Raw genomic sequence first — 18,142 nt, 5'->3', positions numbered from 1 at the left:
TATATTTACAACCCATGCGGTTTTCGTAACTTATACTTCTTGTCTCGCAGACTTACACGCAACTCTCTTTGGAGAGATGATGGCCAGCATTCTTCAGGGTTCCGGCTCATTTTCAATGGATAGAACCATTAGCTTATGGTCAATAGTTCATTATTCGTTAGTTGTACCTCCATCAGAGGACATCAACAAGCTATAACACGATGGATTAAGCAAAAACTTCACAAAATTCAGAAATATGAGAGATTAAGCAAAAACTTCACAAAATTCAAAAATATGAGAAATACAGTCACAAAATGCCGACACATGACTCAAACCGGTAAACAGTAGTGGCCCGCATTAACCTGTTGTCGGTCAAATTCCAAATGGGTTTGAGTTTTACAACAACTACAACAGCATCAGCAGCGGGAGCAGGTGGGGATAGATATAATCAGACGAGAGGCACAGAATCCAGAAATAGGCACGACTAGGAATCCAACGCTTGTTAGACCGAAGGATAATGTGCTGAGAGACAATATCAAACGGACGCTTCAGGGGACATCCTTGACAGGGAGCCCTTCATAACTCACAAGGGTCAACGGTATTTAATTTGGCCCACTCTGTATAGATACTGGGTGGCGGTTCCAGCGCATCTAGCCGCGGAGATGACATTGTATTTTACGAACCTTTTTGATGTGCATCGAAATATAGGATAAAAGCATTCAAGCCAGAAATTACAATTCCATTCTTGCACCGTTCAATTATCGGCCGTTAAGTGAGGTTTTGTCTTGATGAATATTATTAGTCCAATTCTGGCCAACAATCATCGCAGAAAGAATGTATATTCAAGCCCACAAAAGAGATTCCTGGTGTTTGTTATAGCGCCCACCCTTAATCTCGACCGTATCCAAAATCGCTCCGATCTCCGCAAACTCGTCACCCGTTAACGGTTCAACTTCCGTAAGATTCTCGTCAACACGCTCGACTGTAGTGGCGCCGGGAATCGGAATGATATGGAGGCCGGGAATAATAGCCTCATGCTTCTTAATCCATGAAATTGCTAGTTGAGAAGGTTTTATACCCTTCTTTTGCGCGAGTTTTGTAATTTTGTCCACGAGCTGTAAGTTCACTGCGAAATTTTCCTCCGAAAATCGTTCAAAATGAAGTCTAAAATCGCCTTCACCGAAATCCTTCCTTGATCGAATCTGGCCAGTTAAAAAGCCACGACCAAGAGGAGAATATGCGATCACGGGGATTCCTAGTTCCGCGCAGGTGGAGAGCACGCCGAGATCCCGAGCTTCGGTTGACCAGAGCGAGTATTCGACTTCGACAGCAGAGATTGTGTGGACTGCGGCGGCGCGACGGATGGTTTCTGGTTTGACTTCGGAGAGAGAAATGCCGCCTATTAGACCTTCTTTCACGAGCTCGGCTAGCGCGGAAACTGTCGTTTCTATTGGACTGCATTGTTCATCAGCGCGAAATTCGCAATATTATCAAACGTAAAAATTACACATTTGGGTCCACACGGGCGCATTCAAAGAGATCAAGTTTCTTTGCAGTGCCTAGGTGTTTGATGATATTTTCAACACTTTTCCGCACAAATTCAGGACTGCCATTTGGGACAAAAGTCGCCAAGTCCACACCACCTTTAATCGAAAGCACAACCTGCCGTCTTCATTAACACGTTCTTTACACTATGCTCTCATTGCAGAATAACTCACCTTATCGGCGTACTCGGGATACTTTGTGAAAAACCGATTGATCAAATCCAAATTCAAGGTCGGGACAGGTGTGCCATAGAATTCCCCGCCATTAAAAAAATTCGCACCGTGCTCGATGGCGCGCTTCATCGCGCCGAAGGCTTGATCGTCCGGTGTAAGTGTGGGACGCCAAGTGAAGCCCATGAGGCCGAAGCCGATAGGACCGACTGGTTTACCGACGATTTGGAGAGACATTGGTAGCTTTGACGTGATTAAATTGCTTTAACGACTGAATTTAGGGTGCTGTATGTATGACAGTAATATTGATGCTGAATGCGGTGTAAGTCGAGTAGAGGGATGGCTTTTATAGTCTTCATGCCATCGCGACGCAATTGTACACGTGCGGCTCTACAAGGCCAAATGAGCCCTCGCTTTAAGATGCTTGCGTAACTTTTTTAAGTATTAAGTACCTCAATCCCGTAAAACGTCGAATCTAACTGCAAGTCATCAATAGTTCGGCCGAGTGAGCGGCACCCTGAACTCCTGCCAATCGCATTCCATGTCAGACATTGCTGACCCTTTGCCTACGGGAGCCGGCTCCTAAGCTACTTGTAAATGAGGGTAACGTCCCATAGACATAAGTAGAGGGGTTTTTCGTCCCTGTTAGCAAGTAGGGGTAGTCTAGGATTCATCATGTGTCAGTATCGCAGCCGGCGATTCAAGTGCGGCTCAGGGTGCACCCGTACGTCTCCGCTCCTCCGCTCCGTTCTTTAGCTCCGCTCCGTTCTTCACCTCCGCTCCGTCCTCTCCAGGTCGTCCGCTGAGGACGAGCGTCGCTGCTTTCAGATGTGTTAGTTAGTTGCGTCTTCTTTCGTTGTTCCGTTGTTGTGATTGGGGCGTTGACGTCACTTGTTGTACATGAACGCTGATTATATGGTGCATCCAGGATCGTCTTCAACTGTGCACGGCAACATAAAACATAATAGCGTCACCATTTTTGCGTTTATCAATCTGAAATTAGATTTATGTTAATTAGATCGTCCGCTAATAGTTATGCTATTTATTTGCTGTTATTTTAAAATAAATTGACAAATTTGTGCCGTAATAAAAATCTAGGCTACATTTGTACGTTAGAAGATTACCTAGCATTGAAGATGGCTACGATACCGAAGCTCTTACAGATGAAGTGTTTCATAATTCGATTGTCCCATAGTTAAGGACCCTCGTACGCGCAATTTTCTTCGTAGTAGAGGTCCCTCAAATTTTATTTGAAAAAAATAAATTGGTGCAAACGATTTAAAACGATTTAGAATAAAGCAGCTATGAGGTTATTTACATTTTCAAGGGGCTATGTATGATTCTGTTGACGTAATGAAATCTTGTTGTAGGAACAGGTACAATTTCGGGACTAAACTGGATCACCATACGATTGGTAATTTTCAACCAGGTCGGGACCCTCCTTGCTGCTGTCTGCTCCGACTGCTCGATTGCGATTTGGTATTTTGTAAGATTCGCCTAGTCTCAACTCTATCTCTAGTCTAACACATTCACTAGGCTGGCGGCGATGGAAACACTGTTCTCAAAAAATCGCTGACAGGTATCGGCCGAATGAAGACGCCCACCTGGACAGATTCGCTTTCTTGGTTCGCGATGCTCGGCTGCTAAACTCCGGCGCCGGATCGAGTGGAACACTGGCGAATACGTATTCGCCAGGGTTAGTGCCTAAAGACTAGTGCGAAACCCCTAACCCTTCGAGCCATAATTTCAGAGGGACCTAAGTAATTTACTGTGTAATATTTGTACCGCTAGCGTATGCGCATCGCGTATAGAAAAAGGGTATATTTGTCTCATGATCGATTCAAACAATAGACCACTTCGTGGGTTAGGGGTATTCGCCAATGAAAGCTCACCCCGGGTTAAATAGGGCCAGGCTATCTAAGCGACCTGTTTTGCCATCGTTACTAGCCGCAGATGGATTGATGTATATTTAAGCTTTATGCTAGACCTCAACAAGTATTGTCATTTCGATCGTCGTTCGTGTATAGATCTTCACCTGGTACTAAGGGCTGAAGCGATAATCGACTTGGTTTATAAGACATCAGCACTTCATGGCTGGCAGCCGAGCTATCGGTCGTGATGTCCACTTTTACCACTTTGGAGACCCAGATAATGCACTCGGTGGAATGATATTGAATCCGTCCGTAACGTAGAGGAGTTTTCTTTTTATCCTCGAGATCGTCATCGATGCATCTGGTCCGTATGGGTAATATCACGAAGCACCGGCGAAACTTTAACGTTTACAGACGCTGCCTTCAAGCGTGGCCATTTTGATATAAGGCCATGCCCTCGGAAAGGTCTTTTTTAATTATTTTTGTCTATAATGTGGGCGCTAAGCATTACCCATACACAGTATCTCTCACTCGAGAAACTTGTATAACCTGAGTGCTGTCAAGAACTATTACTGGTAGAGACGATGCTTTTCGGCAGCTAGTCCATGAAAGGGATGGAAAATGCGCGATAACTGGTCTTGTCAACACGCAGGCTTATAGGAATGATTGGACTAGCTTTCATGCGGCACACATTTTCCCCCTCTCCAGTGAAGAGTATTTCGTGCAGAGTGGATTTTCTAGATGCATCACAAACAAAGCGAATGAGCGTGACACTGGAATCAACTCATGTCAGAACGGACTACGGATGCAATCCAATGTCCATGAGAGATTCGACAAGTTTCTATTCTCAGTCAACCCAGACGATGGTTATAAGATAACTTGCTTTGACGGAGATCCGCTAGGAATAGACGGGAAGATACTCGACCCTATCTGCCGCGATCCGAACGATGAGCGGAGTGCGAAAGATGAACTCCTCCGTTTGCATTTTCGTCAGGCAGTGTTGGTTAATGTGAAGGGAGCCGGAGAGCCAAATTTGAGACGGATGTCCCACCGGGAACTGATATGATGAGCGAGATGCTTTGTGGTCCTGACCCGACAAACGGATGGAGGCAAAGCTTTTCTCGAGGATAAATGGATTAACATTAACTGGTTGAGCTTTATTGAATAGAGTGTAAAATGCCCGGGCACAATCGTCGGAAATGTCCAAAACTCTCAAGTAACGTGATAACTACGGAAAATGAGGCGGCAGGAAAAGAACAAGATCAGGTTACGTTGCAGCAGTTAGGGGTGACCGATGAAGTAGAGGACGAGAAGACGAAGAGATTGCCGGGCACGACGACGATTATCGGGATGAAGAATTCGAGGAAATGTGGTCAGACGTATTCTCCCTTCTTGCAGGCTGAAATTGAAGACGTTGAAACAGTGGACAACCGTAGAAGTGCACATGATGCGATTAAAGTGAATTGTAGCGGAAAATGGCTGTGGCAATACATGTGGCGGTAGCACTGGTACAGACTCTCGACGGAAGTTTTACCTCAGTCACTTTAGGCTAGTCCCAACAAGGAATTGTTGGTTTACTCTCCATGAATCTCCCATAGTTATTATTGTATTTGCCTCACAGTTTGACAAAGACGTTGAGTTCTTAGCCTGTGCGGCATAATCTATAGAGTCTGACGCGGTTGACTGTTCCGGTTTGTCCCAGAAGGACCTATGCTCACATTTGGTTAGGGTTCTAAGCTAACCATCGTAGACAAAATCCTTCTCCACATCGATGGATCCCTGAACAACTCGGCCGAGAGACTCTAAATTTTGTAGATTTTGGTTCATTAGTGTTTTTGAGTTTATACTTTCGGAGGCTCAGGGTAAGAACGTAGAGGACCTGCTGAGCCCTCCTGTAACAGTATATTATCGTTAGTTGCTTCCTAGCTATTTCGAACCCAGTATATGAGGGGCCTTGTCTCATATGTTAACACATATGATGCATTGTTTCCTGCTGTGTACGGCTACCATTCGTCTCGTTGCCTGAAGACATCAGTGAAATCAATGATTGCAGCCGCAGCTAATAATCGCACTAAACGCCAGAACTGCGGCTGAGGATGCTTAAATAAACTATTCGCTGGTATGTTGCACAAACATATACTCATGAACCAATGACAGAGGCGTTTGAACTCCACCAGGTGGGCCGGACCTGCAAACAGTAACAACCTTCATAGGTGGGTCTTTCTTCGATGCTTATCAGGCGGTCTCGCAGCGGCTGATTGACCACTGCATGAGCGTATCCTTTCTTTACATCTTCGGACCGACTATGAGAATGCGCAGCCGAGTCACTCTGGGGCGTAGCACGCGACAATACAAATATGTAGTGTAATCCCTACTTTGAAAGCACCTCGAAGAGCCTGCTGAACTCACTCATACTTATATCGATCGGACTATTACAGCTTCCAAAGTTGCACACAATATTTGCCCCCTCTTTTAGTAACTAGACTTATCCACATACAGTGTTACCCACGGAAGGTATCAATGCTTCTTGTGATTCTGGGATATTTTTTGGCGTTTGCAGAGATTTGCCGTGCCGACTTCCATATCTCGGCAGTAGTTTCGGGCTCAGTGGCCGATTGTGTTCGTGAGGGAACATGCAACTTTAACTATGATAACTACGTTGTTGCTTGCCCTTCAAACTACTGGAATTGTAACTGTTTCGATGATCTTGACCGTGGAGTCGAGACGAGTGAAGGTCTGGAAGACATCTATGGGCAGAACTTTTTCCAGCTCGACGCTGGGCTTTGTGGCATGGGCACCTTAAATTTCTACCAGCAGGGAGACGGGTCGTGGTTATTCTACGTGGACGGTGGAGATGGATCTGTCCAGGGAACGTGCTACTCGAATTCAGCCAATGATTACTGCTGGGATGTCATTGGGTCCAAGTCTGTGGCCGATAGACTTGTCTGTTACTCTTACATATGTAATTGATTGATTTGTGGTGAGATGGTTGATGCTCGGGTTGAAAACTTGTAAATGTTGTCGTTTCAGTATAATTCCAGAAGTCAATTTAATAATTTGTGACGGAAGACAAGCTTGTTGGATAAGATGATTTAATTTACTCGGACAGTCCACTTAGCAATGATGTATTGATCCGGCGACAATAAATAACTTGCTATAAGTGCTGAAAGTCGGCGCGCCGTCAGAGATGTGTTAACAGAAATCCCTTACCCATAAATTCCTTACCCATCTATCTTGGGACGTGGCATGATGTCGATTCCCGCTGAAGACTGGGTGCGTCATTCATTTTCCAGCTCCTGAGTTCCTATAGAAATTTTTATACATAGTACCTGGAGTTCAGCCCCCCTGAACCACAGATCGATCCGGGTGCCTGATCTCAAGTTCAGGGGGCAAGTCTTAAACGGCCGACAAAAAATCGTGTTTTGTCCTGACGTTGTGTCGGGAGGTTCTAAAATTTTATTTTTAAATTTTTAGATTTTAGCACACACCGCCGTGCGTTGTTTGAGAGAAATTGTTCTTAAATTGGCTCGGCTTTCCGAAAAATTGGTAGCAGTGGTCTAAAATGAATTCCGCTGTCTGATGCCAAAATATGCCATCAACGATACCCTTCTTCGTAGTGTCACGCGTCGCTCTATTCGGTAATACATCCACAATTCGCGACGCGTTATATTATCGAAAATCGTTCACAATGGCCCAGGCAATTTTCTCAAACTGTGAATGAGTTGTCACAAAGCGATGTTCTTGATATGTAAAAATAACTAAATAAGAACGATAATTTTTGACCATCATGCGTACTATGCCATGACAGGACACCTTTAATATCTGTTAAGTAGTAGGTAGCAGCTTGACAGTAGCAAGAGTACCAAAATATGGGGGTGTGACTACTTCTTCCTCTGTCAACGTTCTCAGTCTCCTTATTGACTCCAATTTTTCAAACCTGATTAACAGTCAACTTGAGAATAAAGGGGTGGATACGATGACGGTACCGTCAACTTTCGAGATTAAAGTTAATCGCAAAAATGAAGCTCTAATCGTAAAGTAATCGTATAGTGAAGTATAAAATCGTAAAATAATCGTATAGAAATCGTATTCCTTATTAGGAAGGTAGGGTTATTACCCTTTCTTTGTACATAAAACCTCTGTTCTTGGGTGAATCAGGGTTAGGGATTGGATAACCCAAATGTCCGTGTAACTGTACGATTTTTTTGCGAGCAACCAACTTCATTGCTCGTATAGTTAATCGTAAACTTCTGCAACTAATTGTATAGTAATCGTATTAGACTATACGATTACGAGTCATGAGTAATCGCAAAATAGTATCCACCCCTTACTTGAGACTTCATATCTGGTGGGGAACCCTATCCCGATAGCAATCGACTAAGACATCCATGGACCGCCTGACACGTCAACCTTCACCAGAGAGTAGCCGCCACGTCCGCTGTCACTATTACCTTCAGGTCCGAGAAGAGTTGTGCTCTCGAGTAATGCCAAGGAAGCAGACCCCGGAGTAGGTGCCACTATGGACGTTTCTCTCCGGCAATGGATAGCTCTAGAGGTACTATCAAAGAGATAATCCAGAGTAGTACCGAGTCAGAAGTTGCACCAGTATTTGTTTAATCGTTCTCGCATGTGTTTGGTGGACGCGAAGGGTCACATTAACCCTACGCCGCCCTTGTCGCCGGCAAAGTAATACCGGGGGCACGTAGTCAATCCCGCTTAGCAAACCGACATGAGCAGACTTAAAACAAGCTCCCGTGTTTAGTTCAAGCCTTACGCGGCAAAATCGTTGTGCCGGGGGCGCGTGCCTCCCATGGGACACGCGCGAACCGTCGGGAGGAAGGTGTCGGCGTCCACTTGAGGAACGCTAGCTCATTGGCTATCGAGATGGGGGCTACTAAGGCAGTCAGCTCTTCAGCGATTGTGATTGACGTACAGTGCAGACAGGTCAGATGTCAAGACTAGTCAAAGCTCTGGGAATCGAAAACTTCATGCCGCAGACTGCACTTAACGTGGGGGCCCATATAGACTGTGATATAAAGGCTATACATCATTGCGCTGTTAACACCACCAGGCATTCATACCGAGCGAGCGCCTTTTGTAACAAATCGTGGCATTCATCGACGACAAAGTAGAGGCTATCTATGAAGAGGGAGGACAGCCATCGGACAAACACGCCGACCGCACCCTCGAGGTGATCGGCCGCGAGCGCGTTGTGCTGACGGACGAGGACAGCAGGCGGATCCGGCGCAAGACGGACAAGGTCATCCTGGCCATCCTTTGCTGGGTTTACTTTCTTCAAATTCTCGACAAGTCGGTTCTGGGGTACGCGGCCCCGGTCTGATGGGGAATGAGTACTCCCTAATAGGCTCTATTGCAGGCATAGCTCAGATAGCCTGGCAGCCCTTTTCGTCCTTTCTAATTGTCAAGGTGCCTCATCGCATACTGATGCCGGCTCTCTGTCTTGGATGGGGCATCGCGCAGAGCTCGCTCGCGGCCTGCCACAACTTCAGGTCCTTGATGATAGCGCGCTTCTTCCTAGGCTTGTTTGGGGCCGGCTGCTTGCCGCTGTTTGGTATCATCGCCAGCCGTTGGTACCGGCGCTCTGAACAGCCTCTCCGCATTGCAGCGTGGTACAGCACCAACGGAGTGGACACCATGGTCGCTGCGGCGCTCTCCTACGGCCTGGGGCACATTCAATCCGAGGTCCTGCAACCGTGGCAGATGTGAGCCTTCTCTTGTCTTTGGGGTGATCATATTTCCTTTCGTACAAAACACACATAACTAACTGCCTGTAGAATCTTCCTCTTCGTCGGCCTGGGCACCATCGTCACGGTTCCCTTCATCTACTGGAAGTTCGACAGCGATATCCCCTCGGCGCGCTTTCTGACCGAAGACGAAAAAGTCTAGGCGATTGAACGCCAACGAGCGAACCAAACCGGAACCGGTAATCAAGAATTCAAAATCAAACACGTGGTGGAGGCTGCCCTAGAGCCCAAGACTTACCTCTGGATTAGCATGTCGATGATACTAAACGTCGGCGCCGGCGTAACCAACGTATTCGGAAGACTCATCCTCAACGGGTTAGGGTACGACAAATACACCACGAGTCTGCTCAACATGCCCTTCGGTGCCATCCAGCTCGTCGTCATCCTGGTCGCCAGCTACCTCGCTCAGAAAGCCCATGTCAAGGGCGCTATTCTAGCCGGGTTTATTCTGCCTGTGGTGGCAGGTCTCCGTCCTCTACGCGCTTCCACGCTCCCATTCTGTCCAGGCCGCCCTGATAGTGGGGTATTACTTGCTCGCTTTTCTCTACGGCGGCAACCCGCTTATTGTTACGTGGATCGTCGGAAATACCGCCGGTACGACAAAGAAATACGCCATCTTGAGTTTCTACAACGCGGCCAGCGCTGCGGGCGGCATCACTGCACCGCTGTTGTTCAACAAGAAAGACGCGCCCACCTATCACCCAGGCTTACGTGCCTGTGTGGGTACCTTTGTCGCGCTAGTGGCGGTAGTCCTCATCCAATGGACCAACCTGGTCTTCCCGAACAAGGTTCAGGAGCGCAAACGCCTTCGGAATGGTAAGAAAGCAAAGGTGATCGACCACTCCATGCAAGATCACTATCATTCCCTCGATAAGGATAAATGTCGACTATTACAGATGTATTCTGTGATAGACCTTTTGTTAGCAGAACAATTATTGTTAGTCCGTTTTACCTAAGTTCCAAATCTTGTGGTTCCCTTCTTCAAGAAATGGATTTTCTTTTCTTCGTTACATACACTAGATCGACTGCATCGCCTCTCCAAGAATACCTTCAGTTGTTTAAAGATCGGAATGACGACTCTGAAATTCGGTTGTAGCCTTGGCTGCCGAGGATCCACTTAAGAATGCATAACACTTGATGGCTATAAAAGCCCGTCAGGCAACGGGGGCTGCCAAGGCGGACACCCAGTACTATAATGTCGTCGACCCTGATCCCCAGAAATTAATACTCCGGCTTCGAACTGTCAAGCATGAAAGTTTATATCACGTGACATTTTGTGTAATAAAATCGTTCTGTGACTGAATTAATCAAACTTGGGATCGGCAACCGGAACGGTGGGATATCTGCACTACGGGGTCATCTGGTCGTGGTGCTCCAGTACATGTCCAGCGATGGCCACGATTGGGAAGAGAAAGAGGAATGCAATGAGGTGAATATTTCTGTTGGGAAGAGAGCAATTACACATGACTGAGCATTCGGAAATGTTGGAAATAGTTGTTCGGCCCATTGCGCCGGATACCTGGCTAGACAACCCTCGAAAATGAGGAGTCCCAATATGTATTTCGGGGTTCTAGTTTATACTCTAATGACCAGGGCCACAGGTATCCTAGACTGTGGTATGATGGCACTAGGAATGTTGCAATTGTCGTGGGTCCACCAAGTAAGCTACATGCAAGAATGCCAGTGGATTATTGGGACATATCATCGTGAAGCGTCGAAGCAGCAAGGTCTTAGTGAAGAAGTCAAAGATAGACTCATCTGTTGACAGAAATGAGAAACAGGCGTGATCCCACAACGAGGACGGTGAACTACTGTACCTGGACGGAGAGCGCGGTATTCTGATGATTGCGGCTGTGGTTAGTATTTCGCGGGTGTATGAGTGGCTTTTTTTGGGTTGGTGTGTGGGTTACATTGCTTAGCTCGGCATTGCGATGTGTATTCGAGAAGAAAGGCGAAGGCAGACACTGATCCTGATTAGGGTTTCAGGGTTTGAGGAGGAGAATACCGCCGTTGCCGAGGCTGAAGAGGACTTCCGGCATCAATTAACAGTGTGTGCGTATGAAGCGGGGGGGATCATGCATGTCATTCTCGAGATTAATCGGGTCCAGGACGTGAAGCTAGTGTCACATCCCAAGTGATGACCGAGCAAGATCGTGGATATGATTTATGTTGAATGATGATACTTTTTGTCGACACTTAGGGGTGTATACGATTTGCGATTAATCGTTATTCGTATTCGTAAAGTCCAATACGATTACTATACGAGTACATGTAAAACTTGACGATTAACTATACGAGCGCTGAGATTGGTTACTCGCAAAAAATTGTATAGTCATGCACGTGACTTTCATTATATGCTCTGAAATGCCCACGCTGAGGACAAACAAATAGATTGAATAAAAAGGGGCACAAATTTACAATCCAGTTGCTCTTGAATAGTGGTCTGCAAGTAAAGTAAGCTTTCTCATCGTTCCTGACGCCATCGAATGCCGTCTTAACCCGAGCAATTCTCTTCCCCCACTAAATAATCTCTCAACACCCACTTCAGAGGCTGGAATCGCGCGGTAGTCTCTGGCGGCGGCTGCCATCCTCGGGTATTCATCTTTGTCGGCCCTCCACCACCTTAAGAGCCATCCTTCCTCAGTAGCGGCGACAGCTACTGTCTCTTGCTCAAAGTATTTGTCTACATCGGATTGGACCTTTCGGGGGGCCAACTTTGCGAGCATGCGAGACTCTAAGCTCAGGCTTCTCAGCGATAACTATTGGCTCCATCCAATCCGCAACCATAGGTGGATATTCTTTATGCAACCTGACTTTCATGGATTTCACAATAAAATTCGCATCTCCTCGTCGTTCAATTCCGCTTTAAGCAACTCTGCCTTGAACCTAGGATCCAGGACCATGGCAACGTAATACGCATCTTGTTTGTCTAGAAAATCGTAGTACTTGCGGTATTTTTGCAACCCCCTGCTACTGCAGACGAATCCCTCCTTCTAAGTCTGCAAATTCTTCTTGTCTTGTAGTTGTATTGTCTAGCAAATTCTGCAGCTCGTAGTATATGCCAATGCTCAAGCTAATTGAAAGTCTTTTGGTAGATACCAACTTCGTAAATTGTTTGCAGTCTCTTTCTCCTTTCGATTCCACATCCTCATGATCATTGGCTGAGTAGCGTCCTCCTTATCGTTGCCTAAAGGCAAACCATGGCTTTTCTGTAATGATACGACATATTGGTTGTAGATGTTGATCTCGCAGAGTCCTTGATTGACCACTTCTGACAGTGCTTGCAAGTTATTAACTGATCATTTCGAAGCTTCTTGGACCTCTTTGGCCTCCACTGTTGGCTGAGTGTTGTAATTTCAAATTGTTCCCAAAGCCAATAATCGTTCGTTGTATGTTTAAGACGACCGCGTTTCACGCGTTGTCAGGGTAAACACTCGTTGTCAGGGTAACCTTTTCACGCCATACCTAATTAGGGATTCGATGACTACAAGGTTCAGGGTTTTTGGGTAACGTAAATGTATAACAAGCGGCGCATCCAAACCAGCGACGCACTTTCCACTCGACCCCCCTTTCATACGTGATACCCTTCCCCCTCCACATCAGAACATGGAATCTTCTTCTAATGAAAGCAAGGTCATCCTTGCCATCGAAGCACTCCAAAGGTCCAAAAAACTGAGCGTTAGGGCCACAGCAAATATATATGGTATTAGTGAAACGACACTACGTCACCCACTTGCCGGCCGACAACCACGACGCGATGTTCCAGCCAATTTGCGGAAATTGACCGACCTAGAAGAATCAGTCGTTGTTCAATACATCCTCGACTTAGCTGCCAAATGATTTCCTCCTCGGCTGGCTATTGTGGGAGATATGGCAAATCGACTTCTTTTGACACGCGACGCGCCACGCGCCGGGACACGGTGGGCTTCGAACTTCGTCAAGCGCCGCCCAGAGCTCCGGACGCGTTTCCAGCGGAAGTACGACTACCAGAGGGCCAAATGCGAAGATCCAGTGATTAATCGTAGCTGGTTTGAGCTTGTACGCAATATAATCGCGAAGTATGGCATCCAGGATACGGATATCTATAATTTCGACGAGACTGGGTCTATGATGGGCGTTATCTCAACCGCAACGGTTGTGACAAGCTCAGACGGGCGTGCAAAGGCAAAAAAGGTACAGCCTGGCAATCGGGAATGGGGTTACAGTAATCCATGGAGGAGCTTAGCAAACGCCGGAGGGCTAAAAAAACACGTCTACAGCAAAGAGGATCACTTAGTCAACAGGAAGCACAAGATTTGCAAGACGAACGGGACATTGTGCAACAGCTAAAGCAGGAAACGCAGGCAAGCAGTGGTGGAAGTGAAGGGAAGAAACTCGCGCGCGGCGCTGTGGCAACTGCGGCGAGACCGGACACAACATACGCACTGGTCAGATTGTAATAGAGATGTCTGAGGAAGAGGATTCTGAGTAGTTTCAATTGATTTTAGGCGGTTTGGTGGATTTGTCGGAATGTTTTATTACGTGGGTGTGGGAAAGTGCGCCGCTCGTTTGGAAGCGCCGCTCGTTATTCATGTACGTTAGACTATATGATTACTTTACGATTATGTTCTCAGTTTTGCGATTAACTTTACGAATAATATGAAATTTTGACGGTACCGTAATCGTATACACCCCTATCGACACTTACCAGGGTATAATAAATATATTATCTGTATGCCGCTGTGGTATTGCCTTAAATCTAAGTCCTTGTGTCACTTCGGCGGTACCTGGGCTCTTCACATACAATCAACGTACGGGTGTAATTTTGAAATAAGGTTTCCAAACTTACATAATTAGGCGATTAGGTTTCAAGTGTTCGGTTGGGATTAAATTCATGCAAAGGGCTAAATGCAGAGCACGTGTCCCATTCGAATGTGACGTAATTATTCTTACCTCTCCGCTGACATGCTCCCTATAAGTCCCCAAACATCGCACGTCGACAGTGAAAAGCAATTATCCCGTCAAATTCCCTGCGATATCAGTCGTTCTCCAATCATGGTCAAGAAGCTGCGCGACAATGTCTCCCGCGTCAAAGCGGCTTCTCCTCTGGGAACCACCGTATTCGTGAGTCTCCGTGCCGCAGATGTTTTTTGGCAATACGCGATCCTCCAACGTGGCTGGGCCTCCAAGCTGATAGAGCAATTGGGTGGAAACTCTGTTGGTCTCGACCACGTTCTCGACCCGTCTACAAGCCAGCTACAGCCGTATTACATGCTTGTGATCTTGATGTCACTTGGCAGCAGCCTTAAGCATATTGTGACGTTGCTTTATATTTCCGAGCAGGAAATGCCTGCTGCATCAGCTTTTGTCATCGCTGTATTCAACACACTTTTCAACTCGTTGAATACGATCCTGTCCCTTTGGTCCGCTACTTCAAGGGTACCCACAACCGGCAGCTGGTTCGATCTTCTGCACTCTCCCGCGGTGGCCATCGGTGTTGGAGCCTATCTGATTGGTATACTGACAGAGCTGGTCTCGGAGCTTCAACGTCGAACATTTAAGAAAAATCCTGTCAATAAAGGGAAGCCTTATGGTGGTGGGCTTTTCTCTCTTGCCACGAATATCAACTATGGCGGTTATACGCTTTGGCGTGCCGGATATGCATCGGCGACAGGAGGCTTCCCGTGGGGTATCACGACCTTTTCATTCTTTTTTTACGATTTTGCCTCTCGAGGTGTTCCTGTTCTCGAGCAGTATCTTACAGAAAGAGTAAGTGTTATACCTAGTCTTGTCAGCTGTCCACAGGTTATCCTGCTGTCATTTCTACGTGTTGTCATTTGCTAACTGTGGACATTCCCGATGATTTAGTACGGCGAGGCATACAAGGAGATTAAAACGCGCGTTAAATATTCCTTATTCCCTGGAATCTATTGAGACAATGGTGCTCATCGCTGTGATGCTGGCATATCTCTTGGCACCGCAGGAATCATATTTCGGATAGTCATGCGTATTCGACGGGACTCCCAACTATAAAAGAGATTTTCAAAAAGGTCTTGAACGCTCACTTGTCAAGTTAGGGGTGGACACGAATAACGAACATCATATTCGAAATTCGAATAATAATAGTTGAGGATTTCTTGCTACTAAGGCGAATACAAACAAAATTTTTAAGTCGTAGAATATTTGTAGTAAGTTATTTCTGTTATATTGCAAAATCAAGTCCATCCTTATTATATGCGCCACTCACCAACACCAATTTTCTGATAGTTTCTGCCCCTAAGATGCTACGCGTCGAACTAATCCGACAAACAAGTCGTCCATCCCGTTGACGGAAGAAATAGCACAATCACTATCAGACATATTGTTGTAGACTTGTAGTAGGAGTAATCACGAAGGGATTAAAATAGTTTCCGTCGATCATCTCGCACAGTGTGTGAGAAAGAATCGACCTGAGATAGTCAAACCTTCGCTGAGCAAATGCATAGTATATACGATTGTGCGACTTACGACAACTCGGCAGGGTAACGTCGGCTTCCCACTCTTATAACGTGTCCCTTCGGCCCTAGTGATGACTTTATGCTCCTTGTCAACCCTGTCGATCACACACTCGTCCGACAAAGAGCGAACGATTGGACGTCTATAAAAGGATTCGTCGACGGCTGTACAATGTAGTCTCATCCCTCACGTCGTAGCGACTATCGATAGCTCCACATCGCGTTGACAAATTATCCTCACGATTATTCGGCCGATTTCTCCAAGCCAACACCATGTCGAAACTCATCACCGTCTTCGGCGCCACGGGCAACCAGGGCGGCTCCGTAATCCACACCCTCCTCGCCGATCCCGTTCTGTCCAGGGAGTTCAGGATCCGCGGCATCACGCGAGACACCAGCAAGCCCGCCGCGAAGGAGCTGGCGGAGAAGGGTGTTGAGTTGATGTCGGTGAGTATTATCTATCCATGTCGTATGATAATCACCCATGCATGTATATGCTATGTGTATTTATATGTATGTTGTGTATGCATATACATATACAACTATAGAACATGTTTATATAACCTAGCATCGGTGCTGACCATTCGATGCAGGCCGACTTGTCGTCCGTCGCGTCTGTGACGCGGGCTATCCAGGACGCGCACACTGTCTTTCTGGTGACAAACTACTGGGAGACCATGTCACGCGACACAGAGTACAGCCAGGGAAAGAATGTCGCCGACGCTGCCAAGGCGGCAGGCGTCTCGCATCTGATCTTCTCGTCATTGATCCACGTCACCGAGGCCACCAAGGGCGCACTGCCCAATGTCCCACACTTTGACGGCAAGGCCGACATCGAGAAATACATCCGAGCCATCGGCGTTCCCGCCACCTTCGTGCTGCCGGGCTACTTCATGAGCAACTTGATCTCCTCGTTGAAGAAGGAGGAGGACGACAGCTACCAGATGGTCCTTCCGGTCAGCGACGTCGCCCGCTTTCCACTCTTCGACGCGGTGAGCGACACCGGTATGTCTTGTTCTTTTCGCCTGGATCCTTTCCATATGTCTCTTCTCCCGGATACTGATGATTTATGCAGGAAAATTCGTCGCCGCGGCAATCAAGAAACGGTCCACTGTCCTGGGTAAGGACATCTACGAAGCTGCGGACTACTACTCGCCGTCCCGCATCGTCAAGGAGTTCACCGAGGTGACCGGCAAACCGGCTTCCTGGACCCAAGTCCCTGCCGACCAGTGGAAGCAGTACCTGCCTCCAGCCATGGCGCAGGAAGTTCTCGAGAATTACCTGCTCTTGGAGGCCCCGGGGTACTACGCAGGCGCGGACCTGAAGGAGAGCCACAACCTGCTGGAGCAGAAGCCGACAACGTGGAAGGAGTTTGTCACCAAGAATAAGGCAAAGTTTTCCGCGTGATTGGGCTCCAGGCAGATTATGCTTGTACTTATATCTGGGCGAATCTAACCTCCTTGTTTTCATTGCCAATGCGTTCCTCATAAGTTTGAGTTTGTGGGAAGATAGCAATGAAACTTTGAAATGGCGCAGAGTATCAGATGTCAGCACAAAGGCTCGGGCTTGTTCAATCTGATATGTATTATATATGCGAAAGAAAAGGCAATGCAGGCGCACTGCTCTATCCTGCCTCGTGTTGCTCTTGTAAGGGTGCGTGCCTGAGCTGGCCCGGAGCTCTTCAGTTCTCATCCGACGCTGCTCCGACATTTACCCAGCGCCACTCTATGCTGGCTTCATAACCCCAGAACTAGAGATTATCCTGTAGTACAGTCAAGAAACAATTCTATCCTTCATTCTAGCGATCGTCAAACAACAGTTGCGTCGTCACCATTGGTAATAAATTCCCATTCAGCGGGATTAAGCGCCATCGACTACAGAGCTCTCGCTGATGGCAGTGATGACGAAGCCCCCAATCGAAGACCCGCTTGACCCTGACATGTATGCCCTGTTCAGGGTAAAGTATTACGTCACTTACAATAGAGTGTCGTCACAGCATCGAGAGGTGTTAGGTGATAATACAGGAACGTGACAAAGAATACGGTCCGTGCTCTTGTTTTTGGTACCTTTGCGCTAGTTTACACCAAAACCTTAATTCCGCTCTGCAGACATGTGTCCGAAGTGACTTTTAGAATGAATCGTGTCTATAAGCAACTGAGTATAACGCAGATTTATAGTCTGTCTGGAGCAGGGAGTTAACGTAGCGGGACGCATTACTAAATCGTTTACACTCGTTGTAGAATGTGCACATGCTTTATCAATATGATAACAGTTGCATAGACACATAAGGCTAACACTTATTCGGCCATATATGCCAATAAATTGTGACAGATATGCAA

At 46.8% G+C, this 18,142-nt stretch overlaps 7 protein-coding genes across 7 annotated transcripts; 6 read left to right on the top strand and 1 right to left on the bottom strand.

The window, feature by feature from the left end:
* Nucleotides 1-821: 821 nt before the first annotated feature.
* On the bottom strand, nucleotides 822-1,931 carry V1508DRAFT_356589 (NADP-dependent oxidoreductase domain-containing protein; the record flags this gene model as incomplete). The annotated part of the gene is made up of 3 exons (XM_066936999.1): nucleotides 822-1,434; nucleotides 1,487-1,641; nucleotides 1,698-1,931. The coding sequence occupies 3 exons, from the start codon at nucleotides 1,929-1,931 to the stop codon at nucleotides 822-824; spliced, it is 1,002 nt and encodes a 333-aa protein (XP_066794976.1).
* A 1,881-nt stretch (nucleotides 1,932-3,812) lies between these two features.
* Nucleotides 3,813-4,696, top strand: V1508DRAFT_405021 (uncharacterized protein; the record flags this gene model as incomplete). The annotated part of the gene is made up of 5 exons (XM_066938672.1): nucleotides 3,813-3,854; nucleotides 3,887-3,933; nucleotides 3,954-4,030; nucleotides 4,120-4,564; nucleotides 4,591-4,696. 5 exons carry the CDS (start codon nucleotides 3,813-3,815, stop codon nucleotides 4,694-4,696), a joined length of 717 nt encoding a protein of 238 aa, XP_066794975.1.
* Nucleotides 4,593-5,250, top strand: V1508DRAFT_171548 (uncharacterized protein). Its single transcript, XM_066936106.1, has one exon. It carries the CDS (start codon nucleotides 4,742-4,744, stop codon nucleotides 5,066-5,068), a length of 327 nt encoding a protein of 108 aa, XP_066794974.1. The 5' UTR covers nucleotides 4,593-4,741; the 3' UTR covers nucleotides 5,069-5,250.
* Nucleotides 5,251-5,857: 607 nt separating this feature from the next.
* On the top strand, nucleotides 5,858-6,689 carry V1508DRAFT_171541 (uncharacterized protein). Its single transcript, XM_066936105.1, has one exon. The coding sequence runs from the start codon at nucleotides 6,086-6,088 to the stop codon at nucleotides 6,533-6,535; it is 450 nt and encodes a 149-aa protein (XP_066794973.1). The 5' UTR covers nucleotides 5,858-6,085; the 3' UTR covers nucleotides 6,536-6,689.
* A 1,760-nt stretch (nucleotides 6,690-8,449) lies between these two features.
* Nucleotides 8,450-10,286, top strand: V1508DRAFT_405019 (major facilitator superfamily domain-containing protein; the record flags this gene model as incomplete). Its single annotated transcript, XM_066938671.1, has 7 exons — nucleotides 8,450-8,509; nucleotides 8,700-8,879; nucleotides 8,918-9,288; nucleotides 9,361-9,397; nucleotides 9,473-9,748; nucleotides 9,795-10,212; nucleotides 10,243-10,286. The coding sequence occupies 7 exons, from the start codon at nucleotides 8,450-8,452 to the stop codon at nucleotides 10,284-10,286; spliced, it is 1,386 nt and encodes a 461-aa protein (XP_066794972.1).
* A 3,957-nt stretch (nucleotides 10,287-14,243) lies between these two features.
* V1508DRAFT_419906 (uncharacterized protein) lies at nucleotides 14,244-15,719 on the top strand. The gene is made up of 3 exons (XM_066940664.1): nucleotides 14,244-15,078; nucleotides 15,178-15,497; nucleotides 15,577-15,719. Exons 1-2 carry the CDS (start codon nucleotides 14,275-14,277, stop codon nucleotides 15,241-15,243), a joined length of 870 nt encoding a protein of 289 aa, XP_066794971.1. The 5' UTR covers nucleotides 14,244-14,274; the 3' UTR covers nucleotides 15,244-15,497; nucleotides 15,577-15,719.
* Nucleotides 15,720-16,076: 357 nt separating this feature from the next.
* V1508DRAFT_433368 (uncharacterized protein) lies at nucleotides 16,077-17,210 on the top strand (the record flags this gene model as incomplete). The annotated part of the gene is made up of 3 exons (XM_066941982.1): nucleotides 16,077-16,250; nucleotides 16,397-16,808; nucleotides 16,879-17,210. 3 exons carry the CDS (start codon nucleotides 16,077-16,079, stop codon nucleotides 17,208-17,210), a joined length of 918 nt encoding a protein of 305 aa, XP_066794970.1.
* Between the last annotated feature and the right edge of the window lie 932 nt (nucleotides 17,211-18,142).

This window comes from Lipomyces doorenjongii (assembly GCF_038497915.1).
Source record: "Lipomyces doorenjongii strain NRRL Y-27504 unplaced genomic scaffold V1508scaffold_35, whole genome shotgun sequence".
Classification (NCBI taxonomy): Eukaryota; Fungi; Ascomycota; class Lipomycetes; order Lipomycetales; family Lipomycetaceae; genus Lipomyces; species Lipomyces doorenjongii.
Note: the sequence above shows the minus strand (reverse complement) of the source record. Positions and strands in the feature narration are given on the sequence as shown.

What these genes read in the sequence shown, in the direction of transcription:
- V1508DRAFT_171548 (XM_066936106.1), top strand. Translation starts at nt 4,742, where the DNA reads ATGCCCGGGCACAATCGTCGGAAATGTCCAAAACTCTCAAGTAACGTG.
- V1508DRAFT_171541 (XM_066936105.1), top strand. Translation starts at nt 6,086, where the DNA reads ATGCTTCTTGTGATTCTGGGATATTTTTTGGCGTTTGCAGAGATTTGC.
- V1508DRAFT_419906 (XM_066940664.1), top strand. Translation starts at nt 14,275, where the DNA reads ATGCTCCCTATAAGTCCCCAAACATCGCACGTCGACAGTGAAAAGCAA. An exon ending in AGCAGTATCTTACAGAAAGA is followed by an intron (nt 15,079 to 15,177) that starts GTAAGTGTTATA and finishes CCGATGATTTAG; the next exon opens with TACGGCGAGGCATACAAGGA.